The 17,553-nt window shown below is 39.6% G+C and overlaps 2 protein-coding genes across 6 annotated transcripts in view; one reads left to right on the top strand and one right to left on the bottom strand.

Annotated features, from left to right (window-relative positions):
• Positions 1–14,958, bottom strand: part of glrbb (glycine receptor, beta b) — a 61,803-nt gene extending 46,845 nt beyond the window's left edge. Inside the window, exons 1-4 of the mRNA XM_018679401.2 lie at positions 13,123–14,958; positions 11,961–12,075; positions 9,448–9,514; positions 5,314–5,433 (exon numbers count right to left, since the gene is read on the bottom strand). The gene's annotated coding sequence lies outside the window, so the exon portion shown is untranslated. The remainder of the gene's footprint in view (positions 1–5,313; positions 5,434–9,447; positions 9,515–11,960; positions 12,076–13,122) is intronic.
• The window catches only part of pdgfc (platelet derived growth factor c), a 43,114-nt gene that overhangs the window by 10,991 nt on the left and 14,570 nt on the right, over positions 1–17,553 (top strand). For 4 of the 5 annotated variants that reach the window (XM_018679405.2, XM_018679409.2, XM_018679407.2 and 1 more), the window contains one exon: positions 16,025–16,217. In XM_018679405.2, the coding sequence (XP_018534921.1) occupies positions 16,025–16,217 (193 nt within the window). Of the gene's footprint in view, positions 1–14,964; positions 15,000–16,024; positions 16,218–17,553 lie in introns of all 5 variants that reach the window. The other variant, XM_018679411.2, reaches the window with a different exon arrangement.

Here is a 17,553-nt window from a genome sequence, read left to right as displayed (position 1 = left end):
TTTACTGTTGTTCATTGAGGAAACTATCGTGATGAATATGATACATTGTGCAATCTGTAACTTTGTGTCAGCGCAAGGAGCTGTCCTTGTCCTGTGTGATGTAAAAAAAAAAAAATAACTTGGCAACACTGACTGACTTACGGGAAAAGTGCACTTTATTCATTCTACAGCCCTGTGCTGAGACACACAGACTCTTCCAGTAAATCAGTCAGAGATGCCCAGTTATTTTTCACATTTGGTTCTCTTGTTACTTGGACATCTAGTTGACTGCTGAAGAGGCGACACTGCGCCAGTGTGCACTATGAGTGGCTGATTTGTCTCTGCACACACTGCCATGCTAAATGCTTGTAAACCAATCCTACTTGATGATTAAAAGGGAATCTGATTCTAGTTGTGGTTAGGCAGTTGGTGCAGAGGTGTGGAGAGGAAAGGGCTTAATGCCCAGATGTTGTGTGGTTCAGCGCCGGTTGAGACATACAACATCTGACAAATTCAGTCAAGTGGTGAAAACATGGGCAAGTTTATAAAGGATCTGGAATTACACACAGGACTTAATGGTGTAATCGAAGGATGTCAAACAAGCTTAGGACTGGAAGTAATATGATACATTCCAATTGGTTGATCCATGGCTGTGCCAGGATAGTATGTAGTAATCTAGCAGGAAGTATTAGGTATTCTATAATATACTGCTGGTTAGGTTCCTTTTTGACTATAGTGTGCACAAACAAATAATAGCAAATGGAGAATCTGAATCCTTGAGCATTCAGCAGACATTCTGACTTGTCATAGCAGGAAAAGCACAGGTGTAACTAATAACCTTAATTATGGCTTCACTCCATTTAGGTGTGCCAATAAGCTGTGCCAGTTGGCCAGAGTGCACAACACAAGGGCCCTTGAACTGGCACAACTAACTGCAGTGCAACCTTTGTCTGTGATATTAGATTAGACCTGTGATTGACAAGTGAAAATGCCCACCATAAGAAAGGTCTATTTGGTGTTCTTCATGACACAAATAGTGTTGCAGCTTAGAGACAAAGCAGGCAGAGAAAATTAAGTAGTTTTAAGTAAATCTTAAAAAAGTCTTTAAAATGTCTAAAATTATGCAGTGTAAAAAAAGACCTTTAATCTTGAATGCAGTTAAAGATAGTGTTTTAGTCTGGAATGAGTGTGGAGTGAGTTTGTCTTTCTGTCCAGGAGATAATTAACATGACATAAACTGGGCAGCTCGCCATGCAAGTCAGTAATGGGCATTTGGAAAAGAAAAACATTATTTATTAGTGTTTTCACTGTGTCTCCTGCCTTGGCACATTTGCTGTATGTTAATGTGTATCTTACACACCCAGCTCCTGTTTTATCTGTTCTGTCAACAGTCGATCTCAGCTATAAAACATTGTGGTGTACACACGAGCAATGTAAGTTATGCTTTTTCTATGCTCAGTTGTCTTAATTTCTCATTTGGTCATGAGCATTTTCACCGCCCACACCAATCTGGCAAAATTTTAAAAACATATGTACTCCTCTTTGTTTTGGCCTCCCATTTACAATAAACGACCATTTTCACATTGAATGGTGTTTTTTGCTATCCAGAGTGGATAAATCTAAAATTGATTGTCTTTCATTGTAGTGTATGAGGTCTGAATCACATGCTAAAAATTTCCATCTGTACTAATACATCAGTGTACACAGTACACAACAGCTGCTAGCTGGTATACAGCAAAAAAGACCATTCACAGTGTTTTTACCAACATGCAACATGCAGTAATTGATCAGATTTGATAAATAATATATGGAGATATATAGGTTTTTAAATATTACCACTTTGAAGCTACATGAAATGGACTGACCAGAATGTTAAACATTTTACTGTCACTCTTCATATCTCTACAAGCCTTTTTCTTCACTCCCTTTTCTTCTTCGCGGGTAAGATTGTGTGATAACAGCTTGAAGAACACCTTAGGAGTGAGTAATGCTGAGAGAATGAGCAAAAAGAATATGACAGGCTACCAACCAGTTAGTAGAAAAGGTGTTAAGCCCCCCACTTCCTCCTGTCCCTCCCTTTTTTCTCCACATTTTTACATCTGTTCAGCAGCCTCTAATTAGGGCTTTTACAGACGACAGCATTAAAATAGCCCGGAACCACGCCAACTAATGAGATGCCATTGACAAGGCAGATCTTTCATGCACAACAACGTTTGTCAAAATCTATCTTTCATTTTCTGCCTTGACAGCCAAGTTTGTTCAACACTTTGTCTCCCTTCACACCTGTTGACAGGCCTTAGCTAAGATTTAAAGCAGGTCAGTGAGTTGGCTTTTTGTTGGCGTAGTTTGCAGCATCGGATGTTTGTGGTGATGGATTTTCTTAGGCAGATCACTGACATGTTTGCATGCATGCTGTGCACATGAAACATTTTTCACCACTCTGTTGCTGCCAGTATTTCTATTATGTTGAACAGAGATAGCTCAGCACTCAGCATGAGCTGTGTTCTCATCTGTATCTGTGCAGTTGAAATCCACATTATTTCTCTAGCCACATATAAGTTTTTTAACGTGCCATTACATTTCAAAGAGAGCATGGGAGCATATTAGGAAATTCCGAAACACAAGCATTTTGCAACCAAGTATATTTTCCAACGACACAGATTATAATGAGATCACTGTCCAACTTGAATTCACAATAACAAGGTCTTACATCATTAAAACATGATTCAAAATGTAGATAACTACCATTTGAGAGCATTTTAACGTGCCCTCAAAAATGATTGATAGTGAAAAGAATCAAATGATGATGCATCAAAGAGCACCATATGAACATAATTTAAAGGAGGTACAGTTGTTTTTTGGTTATATGAAAGTGGATTGTCCTCATTCAGTGCCAAATATGGCCTATCAGTAATACATTTTTGATTTTGTAGAAAATAACTGCAGTTCCTCATATACACACTAATTACAGGTTGCTGTTTTAGGCCACAGTTAGTGATTACTTGTTCCAGGAATTGAATTGTAAAGTTTTAGAAAAGAGGTATTTACCCAGATGTACATATCTACTTTCTACAAGCAGTGGAGAGAAACTGTTTTGTAACCATTTATCTCAGGAGGTAATTACATGGCTATTGTTCCTTAAATGCAGCTTCATGAATATTCATTGTTTCCAAAGATAAAATAAGGCTTTTAGTGGCTGGCTGTGTGCTTCCATTTCTTGTTTATGTTTCTGTGATAAGGATTACATCAAACAGCAGGGTTATGTTTAGAGGCAAATGGACTCAGATGATTGAAAGGCCCTTTTATGAGCAGTCAGAGAGATTCAGAGAGGAACGCTGGGAGGCCTTTTGTCAAGCAGTGGACAGTCAGAGGCTTAATGACCTGTGTCGACAATTAAAAAAGCAAACTGGGCGCTAAGTGCTTAGCATCTCCATTTATTTGTCATTTCTAAAAGCATTCCCCAAACAAGCACATAAAAATGAGACCCACTGAGTCTGGTGACATCACAGCAGTCCTCAGGAGATCTTAGTAATGGTGAGGGGTGCATGTGATTTGATGCAAAGGTAACTCAAGGTCAAACAAGGTTTACTGGTAGTTATATAGAGACTTAATAAAGCTCACCCTTTGCAACAAGGGAATAATGGTTTGACTGAAATTACATTCATAGTCCAACTGATTAAATAACATACCACTGAGTTTATTAGATGTGAGTAAATCATAATCAGATTCCTCTTTCAATTACAGCTGCAGGTTTTTAATTTACTTGCTGGATGTGTTTATATGAAGCTGGCTTGTTTCATACGAGAATCGCTATAGTTTGCCCTGATAAATTGCAGCAATTAGCCCGCAAAAACAGACCACCAGTGGGTCAGAGGTCCAGATAAGGTGATGTATCAAACCCACAGCCTCATCTGGTGTTCAATAAGTGAATCACATAGTACAGCTCCACCTTGTATTTGAGAAGACAGTAGTCTGACTATCAGACTCAACTGCCATTTTGTTTTCATTTATTCAGTGTATTTTTTCTTTTGTCCTTAACCAATCACTAGGGGGTGACAAATCCATGCCATCGACGTAATTTGACACAAAAGCTGCCATGAGAGGTTGCAATGAACATTTAACATTATTCACATTAATCAAAAAATATGTCTGTTAGTGAACCTACAACAACTTGCACAGGTGCGATGATCTTAACCAGGCTTGTTATTTTTCTGTGGCTAGTTTTTCATGAATTTAGCTTGGTAGCTAACTAGCTATGTAGGAGAATGCTGTCCACGCTTAAGCCCACTGAGGTTCTGGACATTATCTGGAGTTTGCCCTTTCACACATTTAGCACACAACAGGAGACTCTTTGTGTCAAACACATTCTCACCTACTGGAAATACTGTATGGCACCTGGGTAGAGCGTACAGGAGGCACGATAGAAACATCATCAACACACTCACTCACTCAGACAACTGATTTGGACAATTACATTCTCACATACAGGTCCTCTGGCCAATATCTAGATACGTTCAGGGATGCAGTGCTTGTGTGAATGCCCTGTAAGAGTTTTTGGTTTTGGGAGAAGCAGCTATCAACATCAGACCTAGATAAATTACAGATTTGGAAACAAATTATTTTGAACTTTAGAGGTTTGCTAGTTGCAATTTTGCTTTCCAAGACTGTGCACACTACACTCCTTTGTATTTCTATAAACAGTGCCGCCATAATGATTGAAATGCAAATCCTTTGGAAACCCTTGGATGAATGGATCCATGGAGAGTTGCTCTGTGAACAACATTGCAATTATACAATAATTGTATTCCCCTCTTATGGGAATTAACCTGCAGACACTAAGTCACTGCCCTTGCCTACAGACGTTTCCCCTCAGAAACATCAATTTTCCCATTTTCTAATCCTCAAATTGCTACTCATGTCAACTCTGAAGACCCAGGTACAAACTTGCTTGGTTTAGCAAATGCAGCCCTTTGGCAAATTGTAATGCTGGGACGTATGCAAAGATATTGTTCCCTGGGGTTTGGAGAACATGCATTTGGTTTTGGCATTGATGGTGGAAAGCAGTGGACTTGGCGGGTGGTTGTTTGTAGCTGAATTGTTTGGGAAGCAAGCTTCTGAGCAGAGGACCATCAGTTTGAATCCAGAGAGAAGATCAGGGCAGTGAATTAGACACACTCTCAGTGCTGTTGACTGAGGCAAGAAGCCATGGCTGTTGTGGGAAGTAACAGGCCTGTATCTGTGTGAGCGAGAGCAGGATGTTACAGGAAAAGAGCAGTTGTGCTCAGTAAACCCTCCCTTGGTAAATAGAGGTTGAAAGGAATATACTTTCTTTACCCTGGGTTCTGCACTACAGCTCCTCTTCTCTTGACAGCTGGGCCAAAAGGTTACGAAGGCATGGTGGGGTGGCAGTAATTAGAGATCCAGGGTAACCCAGTTAAAGAAATCAATCTGTATCTGGAAGAGAGTCAGAGAATAGAGAATTTTATTCTTAACCACCACAATTAAAATTTTCTTTTGCTTGTCCTCTAGTCTACAGCTTTGGATTAATCATTCAATTTACCACAGCTGAAAATCTCATCAGACCTTTCAAGGTTTTACTCAGATTTGCTTGCATTGCTCCAAGCTTCTTAAAGGGTTGCTCAGAGGTAATGTTTGCAGTGTAAATTGTATGATTTTTTGGAATTCTAGACAGCTGTTGTGTTTAGATGGCTGTTACTTAGTGGCTGTAATGCTCTAAGTTTTTAAGAGCCAGGGAATTTGGTACAGTGAGCACTGGGAGGTCTATGTTACTTGGATTTTCATGATTTCAGATAAGATTAAAGTAATGGGACGGGGGGAGGAAGATGTGTGAAGACAAACTCACTCAGTGCGTATTTGGCTGTTATCCAAGTTGCAACCTAAGCTTTACTGAGATTCTAGTGCAGATAAGTGCGGTCCCAGATCACTTTAGAAATCATTAGTTGAAAACACTATTGACCTCGTCCAAGCTGTTCATTGCAGAGTGTTTCTGTCTTGGAGCCAGGGAGCTACAAAGTGGATTGTGATCAGCTATCAATCCTCCCAGCTACATTCATCCCAAAACCTGGATCTTTGATCAGTCTTAATCGCAGTGTCTGGATCTGGTACGGCAAAGCTGTCTTCCAATCTGGCTTGCCACAGATCAAACTGTAATTTTCTCCAAACATCCAGCTGTCCAGCTCACAGATGTGACTACAAAGCAGCCTGGAGCTGCCGTCCACAGCTGTGGAGAGAAGTTTAAAAAAGATGTGGTTCATCTGTCAACGCCTGGTTTCCTGCCAGAAGGGGAGGTTAGGCCCGTCTACCAATGTTTGTGAGAAACATTTCAGAGCCTTTTTACGTTCTTTTTTCTGTTAAACTATCAGTCCTTCCACTTAACAATAATTAACTTTGATACTGATTCTGAGTTTGACAGCTGACAAGGAAATTGAGGCTGATATAGGGCACCATGCATTAATGAAGGCACAGGTCTTGATTGTAATTTGAAGAGAGAGACAGAGAGACTTACATAGTTGTAACTTGCTGTGTGGCCCAACGGTCAAACAAAAATGAAATATATTTGTCCATATAAGGTTCTTGCTCTGTACTGAAGGCCTTGGCAACTGTTCTGGTTCTTTGTTGTTGCCAAGGACTCTTCTTGGTTATTGCTGTCCCAGAGATGATTTGTCAATTTAAGTCAGTGGTTTTGGGATGTCTTTGTACTTGAAATTTTCTACTGGTATCGCACTTGTCTCAATGGTATGGTGGCCAGCACTCTTCCACCCATCCAGCTGTTTTTGTTTGTTTGGGTCTTTTTTATTATTTCCAACAAATTTGTGTCCATGCCTCCAGACATTTTGCCTATTGAGGTAAGCAATATTGAGTAACAGGACATGCATTTATAAAAATAAGTAATTATCTCAAGAGATTGTCACTTTGAATAAAAAAGACTAGACACTATACAGACACTATATTTGCTTGTAATTGTTGTTGCACTTTATGTCATAACTGAAAAAGAATAAAACTGGATGGTTTTATTTTTCACTTTATGCCTGATTTTGGTGCTGAGATCATGTCTAAATCCAGGCTCAGAGGCTCAGACACAGAATTCCAGAGGGTCAACACAAATGGACGGCTGTAGTGAAAAGACTGACACTCAATCTTCCTTTTGCTGGATGCCAAATACAAGTGTGGGCACTAATTAGAGGCTCTGAGAAATCATTCAGGGGCGAGGAACCATTGTAACCTGAGGAGAGGCTGTTGTGTGGTGACAAATTTCACTCGCTGTGCTGGATAGAGCCAAAGCCTGAGCTTTGGTGTGTCTGATTTTCACACAGCCTCACATGTGCCTGAACTTTACTGTGCATTTACTATCATTAACAACCTGCAGCTGTGGCTTTACAAAACCTTATCACAATTTGTAATCATTTCTCAGATAACACTTCATGCATTGCATTACGGATACATTTCATGGCAGATATGGAAGTTAAATCTTTAATGGGCTCGAGGGCTTTTTATGTTAGTCAGCACATGCTATTTTTATAGAAGACTTAACTGGATCTTGGTTTGTATTTTAATTATTTTCTAGCAACTCTAAGCTAAGTTTAAGGCTCATTATGGTTGGTATTTAATATATTTTCACCCATGAATATTACATAAATAAATACAAGATTTTCTAAAAATTGTTAATGTAAACATACTGAACACCCACTATGGACCTTGTGTGGGAAAGTTGTAGATAGAATATGACAGCATATACAAATACATGCACACAAACTAGTGGTATCAGGTTTGGCCATCTGATATGATCTGCAGATGTTTTGTTTTGCCTCTGCAGCAGGTGTCAACAGATGTCCCTCAGTCCTACTTGGCCAGGTTGACCTCATAGAGAGAGACCACCCTTCAGTCAGGCGACCTCTGGGTGTAGCCCCCCCCCATCCCCACCCTGCCCCCATAAGGGTCACTGGTTCAGCTCCCCTGTAGATAGTGGAGCGTGAAAATGGAGCATGGATCAATAAACTATCACATTATTATGTTGCAACGCAGCAAAACCAGGGGTGTCCCGTCCTTTTAGGGCTAGGACTGCTTACATTTCTTATGACCTTTGACCTCTTCACTTAAAAGGCTTTCGGAGGTCATAATTGTCCACCTGTTGTCAACAGGAATTTAAGAGGCCTGAAAAGGAAAGTAAACAAGAGACTGAGCTGTACTCTGGTGAATAAGTGACAATTAGTGATTTTGTTTTGTTTTGTTTTCTCCCTCTTTCTGAGGCATAAAAGCATGGTGATGAGACAGCTTGTTTGAGAGCTCTGCTTGCAGTTACAGATGACAGTACAGTAAGTGCTGGTGAGCCCCCTAGAGGATTGGGGCCAAACTGCATGTGCACTCTGTGCAGCTGTGTCTTGACACAGTTGGCATAATTTCAAAAACCAGAATATGGTTTTAAAACAGATGTTTTAACAGTGCCTAAAAAATGCCTAAAGAAAGAACGCCTAATATAGATCATGGGTATTTACTTGCCAGCCATAGATGCAGGGCAGTGACTGTGCTGATGACAGTAATGGGGCTTCTCTCCAAGCTGGCCAATCATTAGCATAATTACCATCAAAAATTATCATCCTTTATTTATTTATTTATTTTATTTTATTTATTATTATTATTTTATTTTTATTTATTTTTTTTGGGGGGGGGGGGTGTGTTTGCAGCTATTGATGGACACACCAGTCAATATTATCTATGACATTTCTGCCATGAGATAGTTTCTAATCTCTGGGCCTGCCATGTGTGGAAGAGCTTTGCTCTAGCTGTCAATCAACTGTACTGGATTTTTAAAGATACTGGATTTTTAAATATTTATTCTAATACATGCAGTGTGCACATATATGGTATACAGATGTACAAACTGTCAAACAGAGTACATGCATATGATAAAGATATCAGCTCACAATGGATCACACTAAGTACCTGCGCTGAATAAATGATCCTTTACAGAGTGGAAATTGAGATGATGTTGATATACTTTATGTATTTCAACATACATACAAATTCAGTTAGTAAGAAGTGTAACTTAGTGAGTCATATTATATCTATAATATAAAGTCCTGCTAGCTCTCTTCCCTTATTTCAACCACCTCTGCAGGGAATTTGGGTGTCAAACCTGTTATGCTTCCTCGTCAGCCTGACACACAGGAGCATATGCCTGGCAGATTAAATCACTACAGAAAGGTCCCACGTAGCCAAATTATTTTTTAATGGTATGAAAGATTCCCATGGCGTGTTTCAGCCCTTTTTTTGCCCAACCGACTGTAAACCCAAAAGCAATAAATATCCTAAGCAGGGTCGGGAATTTACTGCACCTGTAGTAACCACTGCACCGTCTTAATAAGCAACAGATGTTGGAGTGATTGCATCGAACCTGAAACACTTGCATTAAAAAAAAAGGGAATTCTTTGTTAGGTACAGTTTCATCACCTGGACAAAGCTGCTTCCACTCTGTTCCTCGGGGGCTTGCATTCATTTTGATCAGCAGGTAACAGGGCTGAAAATTAAAAACAATTTGGATTAAGTGTCGCAGTGACTTGGCTGTCGATTGCCAGACAGGAAATAGCTGTCGTAAATGGTTAACCGTGATGCATAAGGCTACTGGGAGAACATGGTGTAGTACTGGACCAATCTTTAGTCCATAATGTGTGAAAATCATAATTTGGCAAACTTACTGAGCAAACATAAGCCTGTGGCAGTGTAATCCATACCAATCTGATTTCATCTGGGAATTCATATATTTTTTGTTTAAAGTTTTAGTCAGAACCAATTCAGAGAATATAATCGCCATCAGCAGCATGGCCTAAATGTTCCTGAGTAAAGCCAAGGTTATGTCTACTATATCATGCAGTATGACCACCAGATAAACTCCAAAGCTAAGACACATGTAGTGAGACACTGCAATGATATCATGTGAAGAAAGATGGATTTAGTGAGCCTAACAGAAGCCAGAGTGAATAGTTTCCATTCCTCCCATTGCTTTTATACGAGAAACATGTAGCAGTCTGGACAAAGGGGCCGCTCTCATTAGCTAATCTTTGCTTGAGGGCATCTAACATTTATTAATGAATCTGGCTATTTGTGCACATAAGTGTGAAAGTGTGTGTGTGTGCATGCATAGGCTGTGAGCCTGGGGGCTTGGTTGTGTGTACATTTGGTGATGTACTGTATCCACTGTCCTGTGTGCATTTGTGCAGCCTTCTGTGTATGTTGATATTTATATTACTTTTTTAATACTCTTATAGTTTTTGTTATTATCACTAGCAGTAGCTGTATTACTAATATAGCTGCTCAGTGTTTATGTACATTAATGTAACACTGTGCACATGGTTCTCTGCATGCACACTCCCACACTCCAGTTTTGTTTTGGCAGGGGAAAGGTTAATGTTTAACAGCATGAATGGTTCACCAACTAACGTGTGAACAAAGCACAATGGCTGCACTGTATAGGCTCCTATTTATTCAGAGTCACTTCCTCCCTTAATAGTCGGCTCTACTTTCCTCACAGAGGAAAAAAGTAGGTCAAGGAAAAGTCATGTTTGAGGTAATTCACTCTAGGGGACCGCTTCTCTGATCATTAGATGACATTGGTTAACCCCGAGAGTGAGGTCATTTTCAAGTCAACGTTACACCCAGAATCTGGGCTGACTGGTAAGCGTGTGTGTGCATTTTACAGTACACAGAGGGTAAATCAGAGAGTGAGGATATCAACTGGAAGGTTGAAAAGAAAAGCATGAAACAGCAGTATTATTTATAAAAAAAAAGATAAAGAAAAGCTTCAGGAAAAAAAGGAAAAGAGGCTGTTTTTTTGACCTTGAGGATTCGGCTTTAATCAAATATTGGTTTTCAGCTGGTGCGCTCTGAAGGAGCTCACTCTTTAGGAGTTCCTGCTTTGATGCAAGTGAACAAAACATCCACAGCAAAGAATCACTTGGATAGTTCATTCTTGAGCTTCATGCAGAAAGACCTGAACAAAAGAGGAATGCAGTCACATTGTTCCCCCCACCTACTGAACGTAGTTGTGACGAGTGTGTAAGGATTAAGCAGGATATTTGCAGACTTTTTGGATTAAGTATGATTTCATCCATGCCAATCTCTGGAATACCTTTTCATCAGGACCTAATGCTCTCATTCAGGCCTTATTTTCCCCTTTCTCTGCAACATCAATATATTAATACCATATGAACAACCACTATCACATATGCAATACAGTACATCTTCAGTCATATATTGAAGAATCACATATCTTTTTTCACATTATTCATTATGTACTTTATGAGCCTTTATGTTACAGTCCACACTAATGGGGATGTAATTAAAAATATGTCATGGTGATGGAGAGCTGAGCTTTAATAGCATGAAAGCTATTGCCATGTTTCCTCCTGAGCCAGCAAATGGATATAAAAAACAGTCAATCAAGCCTAGTGTGCTGCAGCTACTTGCATCACAGATTAAAGGAGCAATCAGCCCTTTTCTGTCAGTAATTTCTGCAATTACATCAAAGGAATATCCACAAACAATCCTTACTGATTTAATACTTTGAATAGTATCATGCGGTTATAAATCCCCTGAGAATGGTGTAGACCTAAGCCACAAAATATGGCTTAGAGGGTCACTTTTTAATCCAATGCTTGATAGAAAATCTATTTTCTGTCCGCAAGGAGTGCATGTATGATTTTGCAAAGAGTATGATATGCCAGGAGAATGGGCCCTTATATGGTAAGACAGTTTGTACTTGAGGCCAGACTCTTCGCGTAGTTATGAAAGAGCCTGTTCATTGAGAAGTCATGCCTGGGCTTTGTTTTTCTTTGCATCTGGCACACCGTCATTCACTCTGTTCCCACCTGGCTCACAACCAAACCCAAATGAAAACATCAAAGCAAAATCTGCAATCTTAAATAATTGTTTTTTCAAAAAGCATCAGCGATGTTTTATCTACTCACTCAGTTGATAGACAGCATTAGTCAGGATGCCAAGGGAGAGAGGCCGGATGACATCAAGTTGCATCTCGACAAAAATGCTGGTTTTTATTGTATCAGTGAAGAGCTGGATACCTTCCTATTAACAAAAAAAAAAAAAAAAAAAAAAAAAACACTACATGAAAAGGTAATCCAAAAAGAAAATGCCCTGCTACCATATCAATTTTTGATACAGGTAGATAGTACTGTATGTTATAAAACTACTATTGCACTGTGTAAAGCAAGTGAACACTGAATATTAAATAGACAGTAATTGACACGTCTGAAAAATTATGTGTTATAGTTTGACAACTGATAATTTGCTAAAACCCTCCCCTAAAGGGCGATGGTCCTGTCATGGGGTAGAAATTATAACCAGGCACAGCAGGCCTGTCAAGCTTTGGGTTTCTCCACATGCTGAAGGTGTGTGCATGAGGCTGTAGCCAGAATTATACTTTGCATGTAAAGAGTATGGAGGGTTTTGTCTTCTTTAATTCACCTTTTCAAAATCCAAAAGGATACTAACTGTTCGCCCAGTTTACCCTCAGCCTTTTAGCATGATATCATTAATGTAGCCATCAAGTATATATCATATAAGAGCCCTTTTAGAGGTTTTTTGTTTCAAAACAAGTCAACTGCAAACTTTAACTAACTCATGAAGATGACATAAACTAAAGCTAGCTAGCTGATTAAGTCTGCCAGCAACAGTTGACATTTCAGTTTACTTTTGTCTACCTCCACCTGCAGCCTGGTAGCAACAAATGGTGCGTGAATGACATGCCAATTTCACTGATATCATTACACATTTTTTGCTTTACATGTGTCATCTCACGCCACCCCTAATCCTTATCTTAAAATGCATAGATGCACAAAATGTCCATGAAACTGGTGTGCTATTTATACTGGAGATAGCATAGTTATCTGAAATCAAGGACACGTTGTTTCAAAAGTTACAAAGAAATTTGAGTGCTGAAGCTGCCACTGTTGTTGTTGTAAACCACACTTGTGCCATATGAAAATGGAAAGTTTGACAGGCTAAGCAACAGAGGGGTTGGCTGTCATTTATCTTCAACACATGTCTGACTTTAAATTATCAGAATTTGTGGTGAAAAACAGACAGCGCCCAGCTGAAGTTGGTTTCACTCACTTATTTTCAGTGACCACTCCTTCAGACAGATTTGTTGTCCTTGGAACCATCCTGAGAAAGTCAGAGTTCCTGTGGAACTGTTATTTGACATTATACAGGGTGCGCACATGGCACAAACTTAACCTGCCTGTGTTTTTGTTTCTATTGCAAGCAAATAACCTCAGAATGAATCACACCACTGGGCATGAATCACATCCTTAAATCAATTTTATGGCAAAATAAAGAGTAATCAAGCTCAAAATGTGCTTCAAATATAAATTTGTCTATACAAGTTGCACCAGGGAAACAGTTACTCATCCGTTTAATGCAGTAACAAACTTCCAGCAGCACACTCCGTCTCCCGAGCACATTAAACCCCTGCTGCTGGTTTGTCTGATGGCTAGACGTATTGGATTGGTTTATGAATACTGAATGATCATCAGTGGTACAAAAATAAATAACGCTCAAACAAATTGAGGGCAGACTTGGGACAGAATAAATTTATCAGTGTAATCTCTGAGAAAGAGTCATCACAATTTCAACACAGCATGTTGATACTAATAACAGTATATTGAGCCACTGCTTGTATTAGCATATTGTTGTGCTGACAATTTTTGGTATGTGAAACAAAGTCATGGGAGTGCTGACAAGTGCTACATGTGGAATTTTAACATCTAATCAAAAAAAAGTGCAGGGGTTGTTTTGCTTTAGCTTTTGGCCTTTGTACTACATTGCAATTCATTTCATTCTGCATTGCCTAATCCTAGAGACAAATTAGAACAATATTTTTGGTAAATATAGCTGCAGCAATTCAGTATCTTGTGTTCTATTTTTGAGCAAGCACTTTAAATGCATGGAAATTGAACAATATATTGCAAAACTTCATAAATTTAACATTACTGACCCTTACAATGCCCCAGGTGTGCTTTGCACAAGTGCTGACATGGCCTAAGGAGAAGAATTCAAGAGGAATTTTTCCTAGGGAAGACTGTAGCAGTTCTACAAACATACGCATTTATAATCCCACGTTTACTTTGTGTTGGGAGTTCCTCATTGCTGTGTGAGCAACAAGTTAGCCCCACAAAGTCCACATCCACAATGCATGCATCATAGGAAAGGAATCATAATAAAAGTATGTAAAATAAACAAGATATTGAAGTGAGGAAGCGTTGGATTCTGTACCTGATATTAATTGATCAATACATTGGCGGAATCCGCTCTGTTTTCTTCTGCTCGCTTCGCTTCTAGCATGTTTTATAGCAGAAATGCATTTCTGTCGTCTTAAAGGATCTTTGGGAATCCGATAAAATGCTCTCCCATTTGCTTCTCCCCGACTTTTCTGACATCCTGGGACGTAACAGCTATCTACCATGTTCACTGTTCAAATACAGCTGCCAAAGAGACAAGTTAGCTGCTAACATTGGTATACATGACAGTAATTTGAAAACCGCACTTTCTTGACAATATGGCGGTGTTTTAATTTCGACGGTTGCATGCCGTTATTGCGTGACGTCAACTACCGGAGCTCTCTATATATAGCCTTTTGGCAAACGTGGCGTAAGTGACGGCAGGGAAAATCAGTTTGCGTAACCTTACGAAAATGCCTTCCGCTGACTTAAACGGTGTTCTAATCAATGTATGCAGATTTCACACGTAAAAATAGGAAACCAGACCAGTAGTAGAAACCAATCGTGTTTCTTGCACTTTCTCTAAATGTAGTTGTTTTCGCACTCTTTTAGAACTGGCAAAACCCAGCTGGTACTAGCATTCAAGCTAACAAGATGTCAGCATGTAAATGTAGTAATTTCTTGAGAGGCATAACTTTTCACTTAACAATAAGACCACATTTCCTCCTTCATCCAGTACGTGTGCCACACTTGGCTTGACATAATGAAACGGTGAGTATTTGTGTAATTCTGTAATTATTTAGCATTCTAGTCTGTGTTAAAATGGTGATGAATAAGGTGACTGTTCATGACAACTATACTAAGGCATACAGTATTTTTAATATTTAATATTACTGTAAGCTGTAAGTTACTGTTTATTGATTTTGATTGCTTAAAACATGAAAATGGTATAAATCTGTCTTCTCATATACTTACATTTGATCCATTATTGTATTGAAAATGGTCCTGTAATCAGAAGGACTTCAGGGTATTGTCATTGCAATGATCGTGAGGCTCAGGTGGAAGTGGACTGGCAATTTTTCTCCTGAAGGTGACAGGGAAATGATGGAGCCCTGAGGGACAGAACAGCAAGCTTCATCACTGTGATTAAAACCTTGCAGTCACTGGTCCCAATGGGCATTAATGGCTGTATGAGAGCAGCTTGGTGAAACTCATCAGGCCGTGTTCCCTTTGAAGTACTCTAAATTGAACTTATGCTTTGGGTTCATAGAGTCATGATAACAACAAACAGTTAAACACAAGATCGTATACATATAGATAAAAAGGCGACATACAGATATATGATTTTATAGTTGTACACTTCCAACTATTCAGCTCAACCCACATTGCAGTAAGACTGTTCCTTTCCATTCTGTAAACTGGTGTTTCACACTATCTACCCCTCAGCCTCTTGTGTCAGCTGCAAGTCCAGGTTACTGTATGAGGCCAGACCAAGTCAGACATTCTTTGCCACCCAGTTCTGTGCATCAGGGACTGCCACATGGACTCACATTAAATCCAATCCCGAGTTATAGTGTGCTTAGAAATGTTGTGTAAATACTGTATGTTGCCTAAAGATAATTTAGGCCAGCACCATGTGCTAGGTTGATTATTATCTGTTTATGAGCTTAGCGTGCAAGGTGTGTCAACCAAGCCATGTTTAGTCAAATAGTGCTTATTGATTACCCCTGTGCTGACTGGATATATTTGAACCAGTCATTTTAATTTCTTGTTTTATTTGTTGTTTTTTGTTTTAGGAGTGCAAGATTCCCATCAGGAGAAGATCATAACAGTGTCTGGAGAGGGAATGGTCCACAGCCCAGACTTCCCACACACTTATCCCAGGAATACTGCATTGGCCTGGAGATTAGTGGCATCCAGCAACATGAGGATTCAGCTCACCTTTGATGAGAGGTTTGGTCTGGAGGACCCCGAAGATGGCACATGCAAGTAAGAACACAGATAGTACACCAACTATTTGCCTCATGAGGGAAGAATACACCTGATTTGGGGGTCTGATCTTATCAGATGTTCTATGTTAACAGACCATACTGATTGATACCAGTAGACTGTTTTTTTTCGATATCTATATCGAAAAACAAAACAAAATATTTCTGAGCATTGTCGTATACGACAAGATTAATATATTAACCGATTTTTTAAAGATGTCCCTGTCCTCCAATTGGGCTAGCTCTCTGGGTAATGTAATGTGTGGTAAAGGGTTAGCATGCCCAAAACATATTTGGATCATTTTTCTGTCAGGGCCTTCTTCAGTGATTTGATTAATCTCCCAACCTCCAGAAAACTCAGTGTATTCTTTAAATGGTTCATACATTTAATTTTAAAAGATAATAAAACGCAGCTTTTATTGCAAGGAAAATGTTGTTTTAATTTCCATTCATTGCACTTAATGAATGAAGAATAACCTCCTCCAGCAGTTAGAATTAATAATGTGTCATTAAGTGTTTCCTCTACTCGCTTGGCCAGCTCTCATCAGACATGGTCTCCCCCCAGTTGGCATGCCAGATATGTGTTAGTGTGAGGTAAAGACATGTCCTGCCTGTGTTGTAGCCCATCTTCAAAGATTTAGAGTCCGAGTGTGGCCATTTGTGAAATTGCCTTTGGTCTGCCATGGCAGCTCGTGAATATTGAAAACCCAGCAGCAGAGTGATTTGTTTCGCCCAAGACACCATGATGACGTAGTTCAGACCGGCATATTTTACTGGATGTAGTCAATATTTTTAGCTGCTCACGTGACTGTTAGAAAGACACGTGCGTCACCCTCTGGCTGGCAACGCACAAACACACACACATATACATACACTACATCCTCTGTTTTATTGAGGGGCTCACTTTCAATTACTGCCTGGGTTTGCCTCTGTTTCCATTCAATTTAAATGGGGATTCCAACCCCCAACAATCGATTTACTGTCTGTGCATTATGCTTGGTGCCCTTCTGTCAGTATATCACAACTGATTGGTTAGCATGGAGGAGCCCAATCAGGGGGGAAGGTGGAGAAGAGCTGGGGGAGGGTGACCTCACTAGTCATTCCTGGAGAGCCCCCTAATGGATGGCTAGGTGAATAACAGCAGTGTACTACAGAGCTGATAAGGTTTAGATGATGGACATGCACTGAATAAACACGTATCTTTAAAGAAAAACATAGGAAATTAAAGGAGAATGTGGCCATGAGTCAGTATGCCTTTATTCCAGAGTAAGTTCCTGTGCATTCAGTTACACTGATAAGTGAAGTGTTTGCCATTCTGACTCTGATTCTGGTCTGTT

Source organism: Lates calcarifer, linkage group LG8 (genome assembly GCF_001640805.2).
Source record: "Lates calcarifer isolate ASB-BC8 linkage group LG8, TLL_Latcal_v3, whole genome shotgun sequence".
NCBI classification, from domain to species: Eukaryota; Metazoa; Chordata; class Actinopteri; family Centropomidae; genus Lates; species Lates calcarifer.
The sequence above is the reverse complement of the archived record's forward strand: the minus strand, read 5'-3'. Positions and strand labels throughout refer to the sequence as shown.